Source organism: Carassius carassius, chromosome 29, assembly GCF_963082965.1.
Source record: "Carassius carassius chromosome 29, fCarCar2.1, whole genome shotgun sequence".
In the NCBI taxonomy this organism is placed as follows: Eukaryota; Metazoa; Chordata; class Actinopteri; order Cypriniformes; family Cyprinidae; genus Carassius; species Carassius carassius.
In genome coordinates this window covers 11,945,878-11,960,607 of record NC_081783.1, presented here as the reverse complement: position 1 = coordinate 11,960,607, position 14,730 = coordinate 11,945,878, and the positions used below count along the sequence as shown (strand labels likewise).

Here is a 14,730-nt window from a genome sequence, read left to right as displayed (position 1 = left end):
TAATATTTTGAAACAAGTCTCTCAACAAGGCTTTAAAATAACAGTAATGTAATTGTAAAATATTATTGCAAATTAAAATAACTGTTTTCAGTTTAAAATGTATTTGAAAAAGAAGTCGTTTGTAGCATTATGAATATCTTAACTGTCATTCCTCATCAATTTATTACATCCTTGCTGAATAAAAACAAAATCATACTAACCCCAAACCTTTGAACGGTCATGTTCATACTGCAGAAATGATAGAGTAATGAGGCTGGATCCTATTCTGAACTGTTTTCAGTAGGATTTCTTGCTCTCTCATCATTTTTACATGTCTACCAGCCCAAAGATGACTCGGAGGCCAATGGCTCGGCTCCTTCTTCTCTATCGTCTCCTGTGTCAGGGGGTGGCCACCAGGGGGAGCCTCCCAGTAGAGAGACCACGGACACCGAAGCTGCAGGTAACACCTTGTTTATAAGCTTTGCTGTCATCCTGCCAACACGGACCCATATAGGGATTCAAAGGGATGTGACTTTAAATAAGGCTTATATGTTGCTGTAAACCTGTGACACTTTTAGTTGAGGTCATGTTAATTGTAGCATTTAACGTTGTGTAGGTGAAGATCTGGATCATGAGCAGGACACCGTACTGCAGCTGCAGCAGGTGATCGAACAGCTGAGGAACGTCTTCCCGTCTGAGCCAGGTCCATGAGGAACCGGAAGCAAAACTACCAGGCCTATAATTGTGCAGGTTTGTTTATAGTTTTGTTATTTTTTTAAATATATAAGGAGATTTTCACCTTGCGTCATTTCTATCATGAAACAGAATCTGTAAGTGAATGGTGACTTATACTACAATAAAAAGCACTAGAATTGTACTGCAAACATGGCCCGTATGACTGTATGAAAAGTCTTCTAAAGCTGTATGTTACAATTTGAGTGAAAACCAGAAAAAGTTGCTAAATTCTCAATTTAATTAATTTCTCTTTTAAACACCTCTCCATTGGCTAATACACTTTGGAAACAATGATGCTGGACCTATTTAATTTCAAATCTTGCATTTGAAAGCTAAATCAGTAAGACATTCAGCAAAAAAAACTACCAGTCTGTTCCTGACAGTCTTCAGAAGCAAAGAAAGTCATACAGGTCTATTTTTGGCTGAACCATTTCCTTAAAAGATGTTTTGTTTTAGTACGCGATGTAGATGCAAGTACTTAAAACTCAACTAAAACTACCTGCTGTCCAGTGTGTTAAAATTTGAAAACTTTTTTGATGTTTGCATTTGATGTTTCAGGTTTCTATTGATCTGTCTAGATGATGTAACACCCTTCTTAAATTGTTCAAGCGTCGTGTTGCTCATCTTACTGTGGGCAGGGTCTTGAGAATGCGGGGCTGGCGAATCCATGGACAGACGAGGCGGCAGGGAAAAGAGTTTCAAGACAAACTTCTCAGCCTGGGGCCATTTGCCAATCCCAAAGAGCTGTGGGATATCTGAGTGCTAACTAAACAAACTAATGTTTACATGGTGCCAAAGGCCTGCACTGATCCGGACACTGTGCTAACCCGTGTAGTAATGCAAAGTGTGTGGCTTCATCAGTACAGCACAAGAACCACAAACAGGACTTACAGTTCACCACGCAGAAGGGGGATCTCACCTTGTGCCAGCAACTTCTGTGTACTCTTTTTTTCCGTTTTGAAAATGGTTTATTATTTTCTGTGACTCACTCATGCACATAAATACAAATATACACATATACCGATTGTAAGTCATGCTTGGCAATGCGTGGCCCTTGTTCTGTGAAGCAGAAAAGAGCAGATTCCCTAGAACTGTTGGGACACACAGCAAGCTTACATTTACACTGTAAGGACGACACGTCTTCTGTTGAGGCTATCATTTATTTATATGCCAAAGTGCCCATGAGCATTTTGCTCCTGCCCTTATATTCTTTCTCACTTTCAGATAATAAATCCATATATACACAGACACACACTGCAAAAATCATTTTCTTGATCAGTATTTTTGCCTTGTTTTAATCACAAATAATACAAACAACTTTCAAACAACATTCAAAAGTTTGGGCCAGGAAGATTTTTTTTTTCTTTTGTAATCTCTGTTCATCAAATAATCAACTAATTATTAAACAGCACAACTGCTTTCAGAACTGATAATAAGAAACGTGTCTTGAACATTAAATATGCATATTAGAATGATTTCTAAAAAGGATCATGTGACAATGAAAACTGTAGTAAATAGCTGCTTAAAAATTCATTCATCATTTAATTTTAAATAAACAGTCATGTTAGTTTGTAATAATATTTTACAGTTACTGTTTATTCAATAAATTCATGGTCAGGATAAGAGGTCAGGAAAAAAACATGGAAAACATCGTACCAATGCCAAACTCTTCAAAGCAAGAGTGTATTTATTATAGTGTGTAACAGAGACTCTCTGTTACACACTATACTAAATACACTTTGTCAGAGAGCAGCTTATTTTTCCTAATTAAACTGGCAAAAATGTATTTCTCCATCTCAAAATATGCAGTTTTTTTTTTAACCAAGGTGAGTTTCAATTATTTTCTGTGGTAACATAAATTATTCAATGAATGTTATCAGTTGAGCACAACTTTTATTGAATCCAAAACATTTCTAACTAAATATATTGAGATTTATGCTAAAACCAAGGAGGAAAAAAACTTCATTAAAAATGTATTGACTCAGATCACATGTAATCCTAAAACTGCTTCTCAGATAAATGTATCTTGCTTTTAAGGATGTTTAGATATGTCCTTTGGATAACGTGACAAATCCTTGAATAATAAATTGATTTTTTTATTTTTTTTTTGCAGTGTAGCCACTAGTACAGAAAGGATCTATTGAGGAGATGAGCGGATTTCTCAGTTGTTGGTTTTCAGGTCACAAGGGAAAGGTCTTTCAGGAATGGAGATTTGTAGTGTTGTTTTATTGTCAGGGCACTCGCCGTTAAATTACAGCTGTCCAGCGTGGCGTGAACAAGAAGGTAGATACCAAAGGAGACGAGTCGATGCCATATTCGGCCCTTTTCACCTTGGCTTGGGAAAGTCTTTTACACTCAAGTCACAGCCTGACTCATTTTAAACCCAGCACAGCTCTTATTATCCCTTCAAAGCTCCCACTTATTTTTTTTTTCCTAAAGAATACCAGCCTTACATCTCACTGTATTATTATCGTCTTCCTGATGTAAGTATTTTGTTTACCAAATGCTGTTCTCCAGATCTCAGCATTTCCACAATCTAAGGAAGAAAATGAAAGTGAGTGTGTGGAAGGATTATTTTACATTATGCCGAGGGAGGAGGACGGCAAATGTATCACGCTCTTTGTAAACAGAGAAAACTGGCTTTTTTTTTTTCGTGGAGTGATTTACTGTGGGGTGTCAGATTTATATGAGCAGAGAAGATGCTGGGGGTGTAGTGAGTAGAAAAGAGAAAAAGATAGTGAGCGGGAAGAGATACGGTGTGAAGGAAAGACTGCAAATGGGAAAGAGAAAAGTGTGTAAATATTCACTGTGAAGGGTTGTGGCACTGCAGCCCCTGCAAACAGGATTGAGATGATTGCAACTGAGAGAGAAAGAGCTGTTCTCCATTTGTTTTGGGAAACGTGTTGCAAGTATAGCGATCACTTGCTTTCCCCTTCTCCAGAAAAACACAAAGTGACCCCTGTTGCGCTGTAGGTTTTGCTTGAATCCCACTGCGGCATCGCCGGGTTTCTTTCGCACACATTCTGATCTCATTTTACATTACAGTGGCGAGCTGTCTGTTTGTTTTGATGTGGTTGCTAAGGAACTGTCCCCAAGGACACGGTGCTGCAGTTGGTCTTTAGAAAGGTGGGGTGACTTCATAATGGAGGAGATACAAATAAACATATGGAGGAAGAGAGAGAGGGGTAAACTCGGGTCCCCTTCGCCCCATATGCCTGCCACTGTTTAACTTGCATGGCTCCTCATTAAGATCAACATCTGGTGTTCTATCCACAGCGACACCCATTTATCATTCCAGTGCTTCTTCGGGACAAAAGCACCTCACAAATATAGACGCACACATTGAAGTATGCGCATTGCGATTCGGTGTCTTTCTCCAGCTTCCTTTCTATTCTACGCCAAACAGTCTCAGCTGATCCAGGGCTGTGAATGTGTGGATTGTCTGAAGTTCATTTTAACACTTTTTTTTCTCCCCAGTATAACATCCAAACATCTTTAAAACAAGATACATTTACTAAATGTAATATTATGATTTATTTTTAGAGATAGGCCTATACTTTACAATTAAGTTTTTTTTTTTACCCAGTCTCTTCTGAAAGCATATTTTACATCTTAAGTAAAATAGCTCAAATTTGAAGTTTCTTTTTCTTAATAAATTTTCAAATCGTAAAAATAATCTCCAATCAGGTAAGGATAAAGAATGATTCAATATATTCTCTGAAAAGAATAAATTGTTTTCAAATAAGTGAAACATGTTTTAAGCATATTCAGATATTTTTAATAGAAAGCAAGACAAAATGTTGATTAAGAAAATGACTTTTAAGCCGGTAGAAAGGGAGATGATTTATTAAACTTTTTTTTGTTTTTTGCAAATTATGATATATAGAGCTTCAACATGGTAGCAAATCATGTAGCATTATGTAATACATGGCAATTCTTCTATTTGCAAAATATAATATTTATCCATTCTGGCATATATGTATATCTACTATTCCTTATAATATGATCTTTTTAACTCCTAATTGCTCCCTTGTCTACTTTTAGAAAATGATATGTGCTGCATTTGTGAAATGTTTTCAATTACAGAAGGAAATATTTTGTGGATTTGATCGCATTGCTAAGGGCTGCCTGAGCTATATTTAGCCATCTGCCTCATTAACAAATACACTCATTATTTTTGTTTGTGTGTAGCAGACCTTTGTGTCACGATCCCAATACATCTCTGGCTTTGCAGGCTTGTTTGAAATGTTGAACTACACAACCGGGCATTTACTGGTTTAACCCCTGAACCTGGGGCATCGCCATTACACACCATGACAAATGACCTGAATACAAATATTACGTTTTATTTGTGTCCCTGCAATATATGCGTTGTTTTTTTATGTTTTGATTTCCATGTGCAATGAAGTTTTATTTTTAATTATTAACACCATAATAAATCTTAAAGTCTTAGTTTTTTGTGTGTGTTTTTAATCTGTACAAAATGTGAAAGGAAGGCATTTTAAAAACTGAATGAGTTACTGGCTGCTTTCTACTCATTGTGTACAAAGAAATAAATTTTTATTTGTTATACACCTGGTCTGGATTGATTGATTTATTTTTTTTAAATTTCAGATGATGGCATTTAATCTTTTTTTGTTTAAATGTAATATTTTTGGTGAATTTCTCTGGTTTTGCAGGTGATGCTCCTCTTGGTTCCTCAACATTTGTCTTCTCCATCTTAAATTCAGTAGCTTCCCTCTGTTTCATCATCTCCAGTCGAGTCCGGCAGTCTTTCTTCCTGTGATGCTCTACTGCTTGCATCTTTGTCTGGCTTTGCAGGAGATTCTTGTTTTTCATTTGTGATCTCATCCTGGCCATCATTTTTCTTTGTAATGTCACTGGTCAGTAGAGTTTCAGTGGCCCCGCTATCTAGCTGTGATCTCTGTGTACTATCTCCCAGCACATTGCTTTGGTCTTTATCTACAGCCGCAGTTTTTTCTTTTGCTTCTTCCAGGGTCAGAGAGCTCTCGTCCTTTTTTTTCTCAAAGTTTTTCTTCTCATCCTGTCCTTCATCTTTATTACCTGGTTTGACACTGCAGCTCTCCTCTAATTTGTCACCGCAACCAGATTTTGCCAGCTGTCCTTCATCGTGCCTTGCCAACATTTTACTCTCATCTGCCCATGTCACTCCTTTCTTCATCTTCTTTCCTCTCTTGATCTGCGTCTTCTTTTCCCACTTCTCCTGGGTGCTTGTCCAGTAGTTTTTGTTTTCGTTGACACACTTCACTCTTATGTTCTCACCCATCTTCTTAATCTCCTGTTTGACGATGGGTTTGAATCTGGGATCCAGTTGCATGACCCTATTGTAATCCCTGTGAGCCTCGTCTTCATTACATAATGAGGCGTGAGCTTGGGCCCGCTGGTACACAGCTTTCATATTGTCTGTGGTGGAGATGAAAGTGAGAGAGTGAAGACTAGGTCTTGCCACATTGCATTGGCTTCATGATAAATAATTCATTCAAAAGCAAACAACTGTTTTCACTCTTTACATAGGAGGCTGGATGGAGATACCAGGGATTAACTTAATATATGGAGGATGATGCAATTGGTTCAACTTCCTGGCTCCACTGGCAAAGTGAAACATTGAGATGTGGCCGCTATAGGAAGAGTGTAGTAAATGCTAACTGACATAGCCCAAGGCTGTTTTTACTACAGACAATAATGGAGCAATTGGCTAGCTCGCATTGGGTGGTGAAGAATCTGCTGCTGCTGATGCTGCTGCTTAACCTAAACAACATTTGTGTCTATATCATGTTCTATGGAGTCTAACCCTTCTCCTGGAGGCAGCAGAGCTTAGCCTTACCTTAATGAAACACACCTGAACCAGCTAATCAAGGTCTTTAGGATCACTAGAAGCATCCAGGCAGGAATATTAGAGCAAAAGTGTACAGGACAGGAAAATAGACTTCCAGGAGTAGGACGGGACACTCCTGGTCAATGTCTGTTTCTGTGGTAAATGAGTGTATAAGCTCACCTTTATGTTTCTTCAGCAGTTTAGAGTTGAGATCCACTACTTCTTGGTATTCCCCAAGCTCCAGCTTACACTGACTGAGGTTTAGACAGAGTGGCAGACGGACTTTCTCTAGAGATCCCCAGTCTTCTCCTTTATGTTCCACCTCAAAAACACACAGAGGGATGGATATGGCTTAGTGAGTGCTGGGTTGCTGATTCCCCATGGGAATTTATTAAGCTTCCTTGTCGTTCCTGCTAAGTAGTTTTTGGATCCCATTGTACATCTCCTCTGGGATTTGAGAAGGTATATATATACCATAATTTTATATGTTCTAAGGAAAATGTGAGTGGTTGTGTGGTTGATAAGGTGTTTTGAATACGGCTATTTTTGATACTGTTGTGTTTTGTGTGGCTGTTGAGTCCATGTCTCTATTATACATGTGCTGGTCATATAATTAGAATATCATCAAAAAGTTGATTTATTTCACCAATTCCATTCAAATAGTGAAACTTGTATATTATATTCATTCATTACACACAGACTGATATATTTCAAATATTTATTTCTTTTAGTTTTGATGATTATTACTGACAACTACGTAAAATCACAAATACAGTATCTCAGAAAATTAGAATATTACTAAAGACCAATACAAAGAAAGGGATTTTAGAAATCTTGGCCAACTAAAAAGTATAAAAATGAAAAGTATGACTATGTACAGCACTCAATACTTAGTTGGGCTCCTTTTGCCTGAATTACTGCAGCAATGCGGCGTGGCATGGAGTCGATCAGTCTGTGGCACTGCTCAGGTGTTATGAGAGACCAGGTTGCTCTGATAGTGGCCTTCAGCTCTTCTGCATTCTTGGGTCTGGCATATCGCATCTTCCTCTTCCCAATACCCCATAAATTGTCTCTTTCAGGCGAGTTTGCTGTCTAATTAAGAACAGGGATACCATGGTCCTTAAACCAGGTACTGGAAGCTTTAGCACTGTGTGCAGGGGCGAAGTTCTGTTGGAAAATGAAATCTTCATCTCCATAAAGTTGGTCAGCAGCAGGAAGCTTGAAGTGCTCTAAAACGTCCTGGTATACAGCTGTGTTGACCTTGGACCTCAGAAAACACAGTGGACCAACAGCAACAGATGAAATGGCACCCCAAACCATTACTGACTGTGGTAACTTTACACTGGACCTCAAGCAATGTGGACTTTGTGCCTCTCCTCTATTCCTCCAGACTCTGGGACACTGATATCCAAAGGAAATGCAAAATTTACTTTCATCAGAGAACATAACTGTGGACCACTCAGCAGCAGTCCAGTCCTTTTTTAAGCGAGATGCTTCTGACATTATCTGTTGTTCAAGAGTAGCTTGACACAAGGAATACGATAGCTAAAACCCATGTCTCGCATACGTCTGTGTAGTGGTTCTCGAAGCACTGACTCCAGCTGCAGTCCACCCTTTGTGAATCTCCCACACATTTTTGAATGGGTTTGGTTTCACAATCCTCTCCAGGGTCCAGTTATCCCTATTGCTTGTACACTTTTTTCTACCACATCTCTTCCTTCCCTTCACCTCTCTATTAATGTGCTTGGACACAGAGCTCTGTGAACAGCCAGCCTCTTTTGCAATGACCTTTTGACCTGTCTTGCCCTCCTTGAGCAAGGTGTCAATGGTCGTCTTTTGGATAACTGTCAAGTCAGCAGTCTTCCCCATGATTGTGTAGCCTACAGAACTAGACTGAGAGACCATTTAAAGGCTTTGCAGGTGTTTTGAGTTAATTAGTTGATTAGAGTGTGGCACCAAGTGTCTATAATATTGAACCTTTTCACAATATTCTAATTTTCTGAGATACTGAATTTGTGATTTTCCTTAGTTGTCAGTTATAAACATCAAAATTAAAAGAAATAAACATTTACAAATATATCAGTCTGTGTGTAATGAATGAATATGATATACAAGTTTCACTTTTTAAATGTAATTAGTGAAATCAACTTTTTGATGATATTTTAATTATATGACCAGCACCTGTATTTGCTTTAATATGGTTCAGGTCACTCCATCAAATGTGAAATTCTGTTGAAAAGTGACTGTACAATTCTAAACAAGACACATAATTTGAGACCATTCATGATAGTAACTCAGAATTAATTCTTATAAGCAAGGGGTTGTTCAGATTTACAGCCTTATGTTTATGCATTAGTAACAGTGATGCTTGCCATTATGGTATCACTTGGCCATAAGAATGATCTAAAATGTGCAAACAAAATATATTATAACCTTTTTCATCTTGGCTCATTTACATTTACATTTGCCCAGTAGTTCTCTGATAAGTGGACACTAGCTGATTTAGATTCCCATATCACTTGCACTTTCAGTGTAATACTGAATTAAGAGGCTTTTTCATGGTTTTAAATTCCACTTTTTATGTGGCTGGTTACAATTTCAAATCACAGCTCCTGATATATTATGATTTTTACATTTCATTTTTTTTTTTTTAATGGTGGGGCTATGTGCCTTCTATAGCTATTATGTATATAACAAACAAGGGATGCACTGATGATCTCTACAATCAGTCCTTTACTGTATTTTCATTCAGCAAACTCACCTTAGTTTGGAGATGGTCTACATACTCCAGAGCCTCCTTGAACTTAGCAGTCGCCTCAGTGTATTTATGCTCTTTCACATTGAAATTGCCTTCGTCTTGGAGCAGCATAATTAGCCGTAGCATCTGCTGCCAGTCGTTGCCCTCGGTCAGAGCTGTTATCCTGTGATTGGCCTCCGCTGCGAAGTCTTCACTTTTGGTGTCATGCTTGTTTTCCTCTGCTACAGATGGGTTATTTCCCTTCTCAGCATCTTTGACCTCTTCAGGCGACTGAGAATGTTCCTCTCTGTTTTCCTCTTTTGCGTCCATCTCAGAGATGTCCTCCTTCTCTGGTTCCTTTTCTCTGTCTTCCAGGATCTTCCAGTACCTTTCTTTGTCCTCCCAGTATTTTTCCTTCATTCTCTCAGAAAGAAGACTGAGTTCTCTTTGCACCAATCGAGACAGGGTTATGTCTAGGTTGGCCACCATTTGGAAGTCTCTCCTGGCCTCCCTCTCACTCCACACAGCTGCATAGGCCTTTGCTCGCTTGTAGTAGGCTTTGACACAGTCTGGAAAAGATCAATAATGGGACTGTAATTTATTTTGCTTTATATAACTTACTTACTGTGGCTGCATTGTCTTTCTGAATGCTGTGTATGTGCATTCATATCCATTTATTATCTTAAAAAGTGTTGTATTTTGCTTTAATATCATTAAAAAAGGAACTACACATACACTGTTGATTTAGCCCAAGTCAGACACCAAGTAAACACACCTAATCTTTGCTCTGAGTGGGCTCAAGAGCCTGGTTAAGATTCCACATTGACGGTTCTCCCCCTCTTTCATTCGATCATGCTCTTTACTAAATCTTTCACTCTGCCAACATTTAAACAGACTTCCCCCAGCCAATGTCAGCCTCTGGCAAAAAACAACAGATTCTGTGAGCACATTTCAAAAGGATGTGCTCCCCAGGTGACACACGAGAGAAATGTTAAAGAGAGCAAAAATGGAAGATATGAACCAAAACAGACAACGAGATGTGGTTGACACATCGGGCACGACAGAATAAAATGAATAGCTAGAATTAGAGGGGATGGGGAAATGGGAGAAAGTGTCCTCAAAAGTGGAACTGCAGGAGGCCGAAATCACTCTGCCGGCTGCATATGCATAAGGCTCATTAGGAGAGCTACCCACGCTGCCTCTGGAGCCACCGTGAGAGACGATACATCTGTCACTTCACATGCTTGAAGAGGGCTTACACAGACCAACTCCTGTCCCTACTCCTCATGCAGCCAGCCAAGCTTAAACAAACCCAAACCACCGAGGACCAAGATAACTATGCATGCTGCCAAGTGTAATTATGAATGTGAATGCAACTGGATTATTTATGATACTCAGAAAGCAAAGGGCTAATTCTCATGGTGGTCAGTAATGTTATAGGGAACAGGGTATGTTCAGATCTCAAGTTAAATGTTAAATAATTTGCACAGGTTGTCATTGTCTGTGGATCCAATGAATTTTTATGGGAGTTTGTTTGATTTCCTGTTAGTAATTTTTACAAAATTAAATGCATGATATATGATATATATATATATATTTATTATTATTATTATTATTATTTTATTTCATTAAAAAGAGTGATGCAGGAAGGAGTCCTATAACTGGAAACAACTTAGTGGGTTAAGCTTAAATGCCCGAAATAAAGATGTTTCCGAGTTTTGTTCTATGACAATTTATTTAATGCTGTGATTTTTTTTTAAGCTTTTTACATGTCTTGAAAAAAGCAGTTGCTTACAAGTGGCTAAATGGGACAGCAGAGGTTGTCGGGGATATTAAACATCATCTACTCACTATCAGCTTTTACTGCCTTGTTGTAAATGTACTCATGGTCTTGCAAACAATTCTAACTCAAACTTTTGGCTTTTAAATAGATGCATTTAGGCTTCCAAATTCATAAAAATTGTGTTCATTTGTGAAGATTATCTTGATGAAGACAACATGTAAAGGCTCGTTCATACCAAGAATGACAACTAAAAATTTAGTGACCAATACCAGCAGATGACATCGTCTGTTTATTCTAAGTGCATGCTTGTTTGCCGCTTTAAAGGAATAGTTCACCCAAAAATGAAAATTGTTATTAATTACTCACCCTCATGTCATTCCAAATCCGTAAGACCTTCATTCATCCTCAAAACATAAATTAAGATATTTTTGATTAAATCTGGGAACTTTTTGACCCTCCATAGACAGCAAGGGTCCTAACACATTCAAGGCCAAGAAAGGTACCAAGAACATGGACAAAATAGTCCATGTGACATCAGTGGTTCAACCGTAATTTTATAAAGCTACGAGAAAACTTTTTGTGTGCAAAAAAGGACTTTATTTTCCACCATTCCAAAGGTGTTATGGTTTTGGATCGAGTTGAAAGTGAGTAATTATTGACAGAACTTAAATTTTTTATTTTTTTGTTGAACTATCCCTTTGAATGGCCAAGCTTGACAACCGGACTGATTTTGATTGGATGTCAATGTTTTTTTCATTCATTAAGATGGAAAATTTGGTCAGAAAGCGATTCCAACAATATTGTTTCTCTGTTAACTTATTATAGCTGTGGTGTGGATTTTTAGAATGTTATCTTTATGGTTATCATCCTTGGTGTGAACATACCATAAGATTTGAAAAGTTTTATTGGTCATAGAGCTTATTTTCTGCAATAATCCAAAATATGGAATACTGGCTATTTGTCAAGGGTGATGCTAACTTACAGGTTGGCCTACAAAAACATGTCTTCCCTGCAGCGCTCTCTATACAGGGCTACTTTTAATGGCTGTCATTGGTAAAAGACAGTGTAGTTACAGCATCTACCAGCAGGGGCGAACTGGGTCATGCTAACAAGCAAAACCTCAACCATTTGGTTTATGCTAATAAACTGGCCTACCTTTGTGTTTGTCCAGGAGCTCTGTCGTATGTTCTATGACTTCATAATATTCCTCCAGCTCTAACATGCACTGGCAGTAGTTCAGTACAAGAGGAATGATAAGCCTGTCCAGATTAATGTAATCTTCATCTCCAGGCATCTCCTACAGAGGAAGGAAAACAACTCAGGTGCATGCATCGATGTCTGAATTTTTCTTATTGGTTTTTCCACAGCCCCCTAATAACTTAGTATGTCATTTTATTAGTCCTTTACCCTGGATTGGACTGTTCGCAGCAGAACCACAGCCTCTTGGTACTTTTCTGCAGCTTCACGGAACCGACCTTGCTTGACTAGAGCGTTGCCCAAAAGATGTAGCGAGGGCACAACCTTTAGTTTCTCATCCTTCTCCATCATCCAAGACTCCCGCTGGTAAGAGAACGGGTCGCCCACCTGAGATAGACAGAGAATTGGAGCGTGCTCGTCTCGCTTGGTTGAGGATTGAAAACATGGTCTGAGAATTGGGAACAAAATTTCTTTCCTGGCGTGTAGCACTTGATTGTGTATCATTCTGTTATGCTGTTTGGGTTGCAGTGAGAAATCTGTTGGAGGTGGAGGAGTGGAGCTAGAATGAGTGTATGAGAGTGTTGTTGTGCAATGGTGCGTGCATGTATTTGCTTGTTTTCTTGCACTGTATGAGTACACCTGACCCACCGAGATTAGTTCCATGATGAAGATTAGAGGTTGAGGTGTCCTCATTATCTCATCAAGCTCTGGAAAGCCTGTCGAATGGTAGTGAAACAAGTTTCCCATGCCACACGTGTGGTTTTGGCCCTCTAGAGGGTCCTTACCCTGAGCAGCCAGTCGCATCCCTTTTGACACCATAGGATAAAGACCTGTGTGCTGCATAAAAAAAAATAAAAATAAAAAAATAAACATGACATGCCAGTGTTTCCTACAGAATTACCTAAGATTTTTTTTTTTTGCTTGCAGACTGGGAGAACCCAACATTTCTTTATGCCTTTATTTTGTGGCACATACTAGTGTTTTAACTGCACCACATTCAATATATGTGGCAAACTCACAATTACTTGATTTATTTTGCTGTGGTGCTTGATGCTGAAAAGCAGGTTGCATTGCAGGTAACATGACCTTTCTTTCAACTTATTTCTACATCAACCATCTAACCATAATCATAAGTCTCATTTGACTTGCAGAATGGATTATTAATTTCCTTGGAGTATTTAGAGAAAACAGCAAATGTGAATGTAGGAAGCAACCGAAGGTGCATAATACATCAGACAAATTCTCCTCCATTCTTATGTGAGGATTAATTAAGATCCAATTGAAGCGCATGTGATTATACCTATAGAAAGGGAAAAACAGTGGGTGGCACAACAAGAGGTTTAGTTTGATTTCAAACACTTACAACAGCATCACACCAAAACTCCGCCACCTCTCCAATCCTCATGGAGGTTAACAGCACCTCCCACACCTCCATTTTGAACATCTTCCCCACGAAAATCTCCGTGGGACGCTTATTTTTGCGACTGTCATCAATCACTGTTCTTTCAAAGTTGTCCAACAGAGTCTGAAAGTGGAACACCAGCTTTGTGGGTAGGAAGGCAGAAGAAAAAAGGAGAATAAGAACAGGATTAAGAAAGAGCTGAGATTTTCCTGCTTAGTACACAATGCACATCTTGTAACTTGCTACTCCTTTGTGTTTTTTTTAAAGCCTGTTGAAACAGACACCTTGATGGAACAGAACAGAGTGAATACAAAGCACAGCTGGTAAATTGAGAGATTAATGTTGGCATTGTCGTGGAAAATGTTTGTCATCCTCTCCAGGCCGAGGGCCATATGGCTAGAGAGGTAGGGGGAAAAAGTCACCTGGCACAGATACGCCGCTGTCCAAAACGATAGGATGCTAAACCTCTGTGCAGTTATATGCTCCAAATGTTTTGCCACATAATAAAACCTTTTAATCATCAGTAGAATCAAACTACAACCATTTCTAATCAAAGCAAATGTTTAGACAAGAACCCGTTCAAACAAACGTCCATTCAAAAGCGCTATCCAGGACCATATATACACCTTACCTTGGTTCCCTTAGGAAAATGTGGCAATGGTCCTTGACCTCCATGCAAAATCTTCTTTTTTACTCCAGGATGGTCAAGCAAATACGCCTCTTGCATTTTGAACTCTTTAGAAGAGTGTTTCTTTATTAAAACAGTCCTGATGTCCTGTAGCCTGTGAGAGCTGGTCCTTGGCAGTGTTAATTAGCAAGCTGAGGAAGGGAGACAAATCACACCCTGCAGCCAAATGCTGCCTGACTGCTTTCTGACAGATGGCTGGATTACCAGGTTGAGGATAGCCACTTTAATCTGCCTTGGTTAATCCTTCAACCCCCTGAATCTTCAGTATAATCCCCTGTAAGAAGTGAAGGAAGGGATGGGTGACCAGAGAGCGGAACTCAAGAGTATGAAGACAGTCGAGATCATTCTAGAAGGCAAGAGTTCAGTAGTCCCA

At 38.9% G+C, this 14,730-nt stretch overlaps 2 protein-coding genes across 6 annotated transcripts in view; one reads left to right on the top strand and one right to left on the bottom strand.

The window, feature by feature from the left end:
- The window catches only part of drp2 (dystrophin related protein 2), a 146,780-nt gene extending 144,363 nt beyond the window's left edge, over nucleotides 1-2,417 (top strand). For 4 of the 5 annotated variants that reach the window (XM_059515878.1, XM_059515874.1, XM_059515876.1 and 1 more), the window contains 3 exons: nucleotides 322-439; nucleotides 596-729; nucleotides 1,353-2,417. In XM_059515878.1, coding sequence (XP_059371861.1) covers nucleotides 322-439; nucleotides 596-690 — 213 coding nt within the window. In that variant the 3' untranslated portion in view covers nucleotides 691-729; nucleotides 1,353-2,417. Of the gene's footprint in view, nucleotides 1-321; nucleotides 440-595; nucleotides 730-1,272 lie in introns of all 5 variants that reach the window. The other variant, XM_059515875.1, reaches the window with a different exon arrangement.
- Nucleotides 2,418-3,355: 938 nt separating this feature from the next.
- On the bottom strand, nucleotides 3,356-14,649 carry LOC132109629 (aryl-hydrocarbon-interacting protein-like 1). The gene is made up of 8 exons (XM_059515872.1): nucleotides 14,301-14,649; nucleotides 13,631-13,810; nucleotides 12,916-13,104; nucleotides 12,478-12,654; nucleotides 12,226-12,367; nucleotides 9,312-9,856; nucleotides 6,731-6,872; nucleotides 3,356-6,138 (listed from the first exon to the last, which is right to left on the bottom strand). The coding sequence occupies exons 1-8, from the start codon at nucleotides 14,394-14,396 to the stop codon at nucleotides 5,441-5,443; spliced, it is 2,169 nt and encodes a 722-aa protein (XP_059371855.1). The 5' UTR covers nucleotides 14,397-14,649; the 3' UTR covers nucleotides 3,356-5,440.
- Nucleotides 14,650-14,730: the final 81 nt, after the last annotated feature.

What these genes read in the sequence shown, in the direction of transcription:
- LOC132109629 (XM_059515872.1), bottom strand. Translation starts at nt 14,396, where the DNA reads ATGCAAGAGGCGTATTTGCTTGACCATCCTGGAGTAAAAAAGAAGATT. An exon ending in AGTTTTGGTGTGATGCTGTT is followed by an intron (nt 13,105 to 13,630) that starts GTAAGTGTTTGA and finishes TTTTTTATGCAG; the next exon opens with CACACAGGTCTTTATCCTAT. An exon ending in ACTGCTGAAGAAACATAAAG is followed by an intron (nt 6,139 to 6,730) that starts GTGAGCTTATAC and finishes TCTCCACCACAG; the next exon opens with ACAATATGAAAGCTGTGTAC.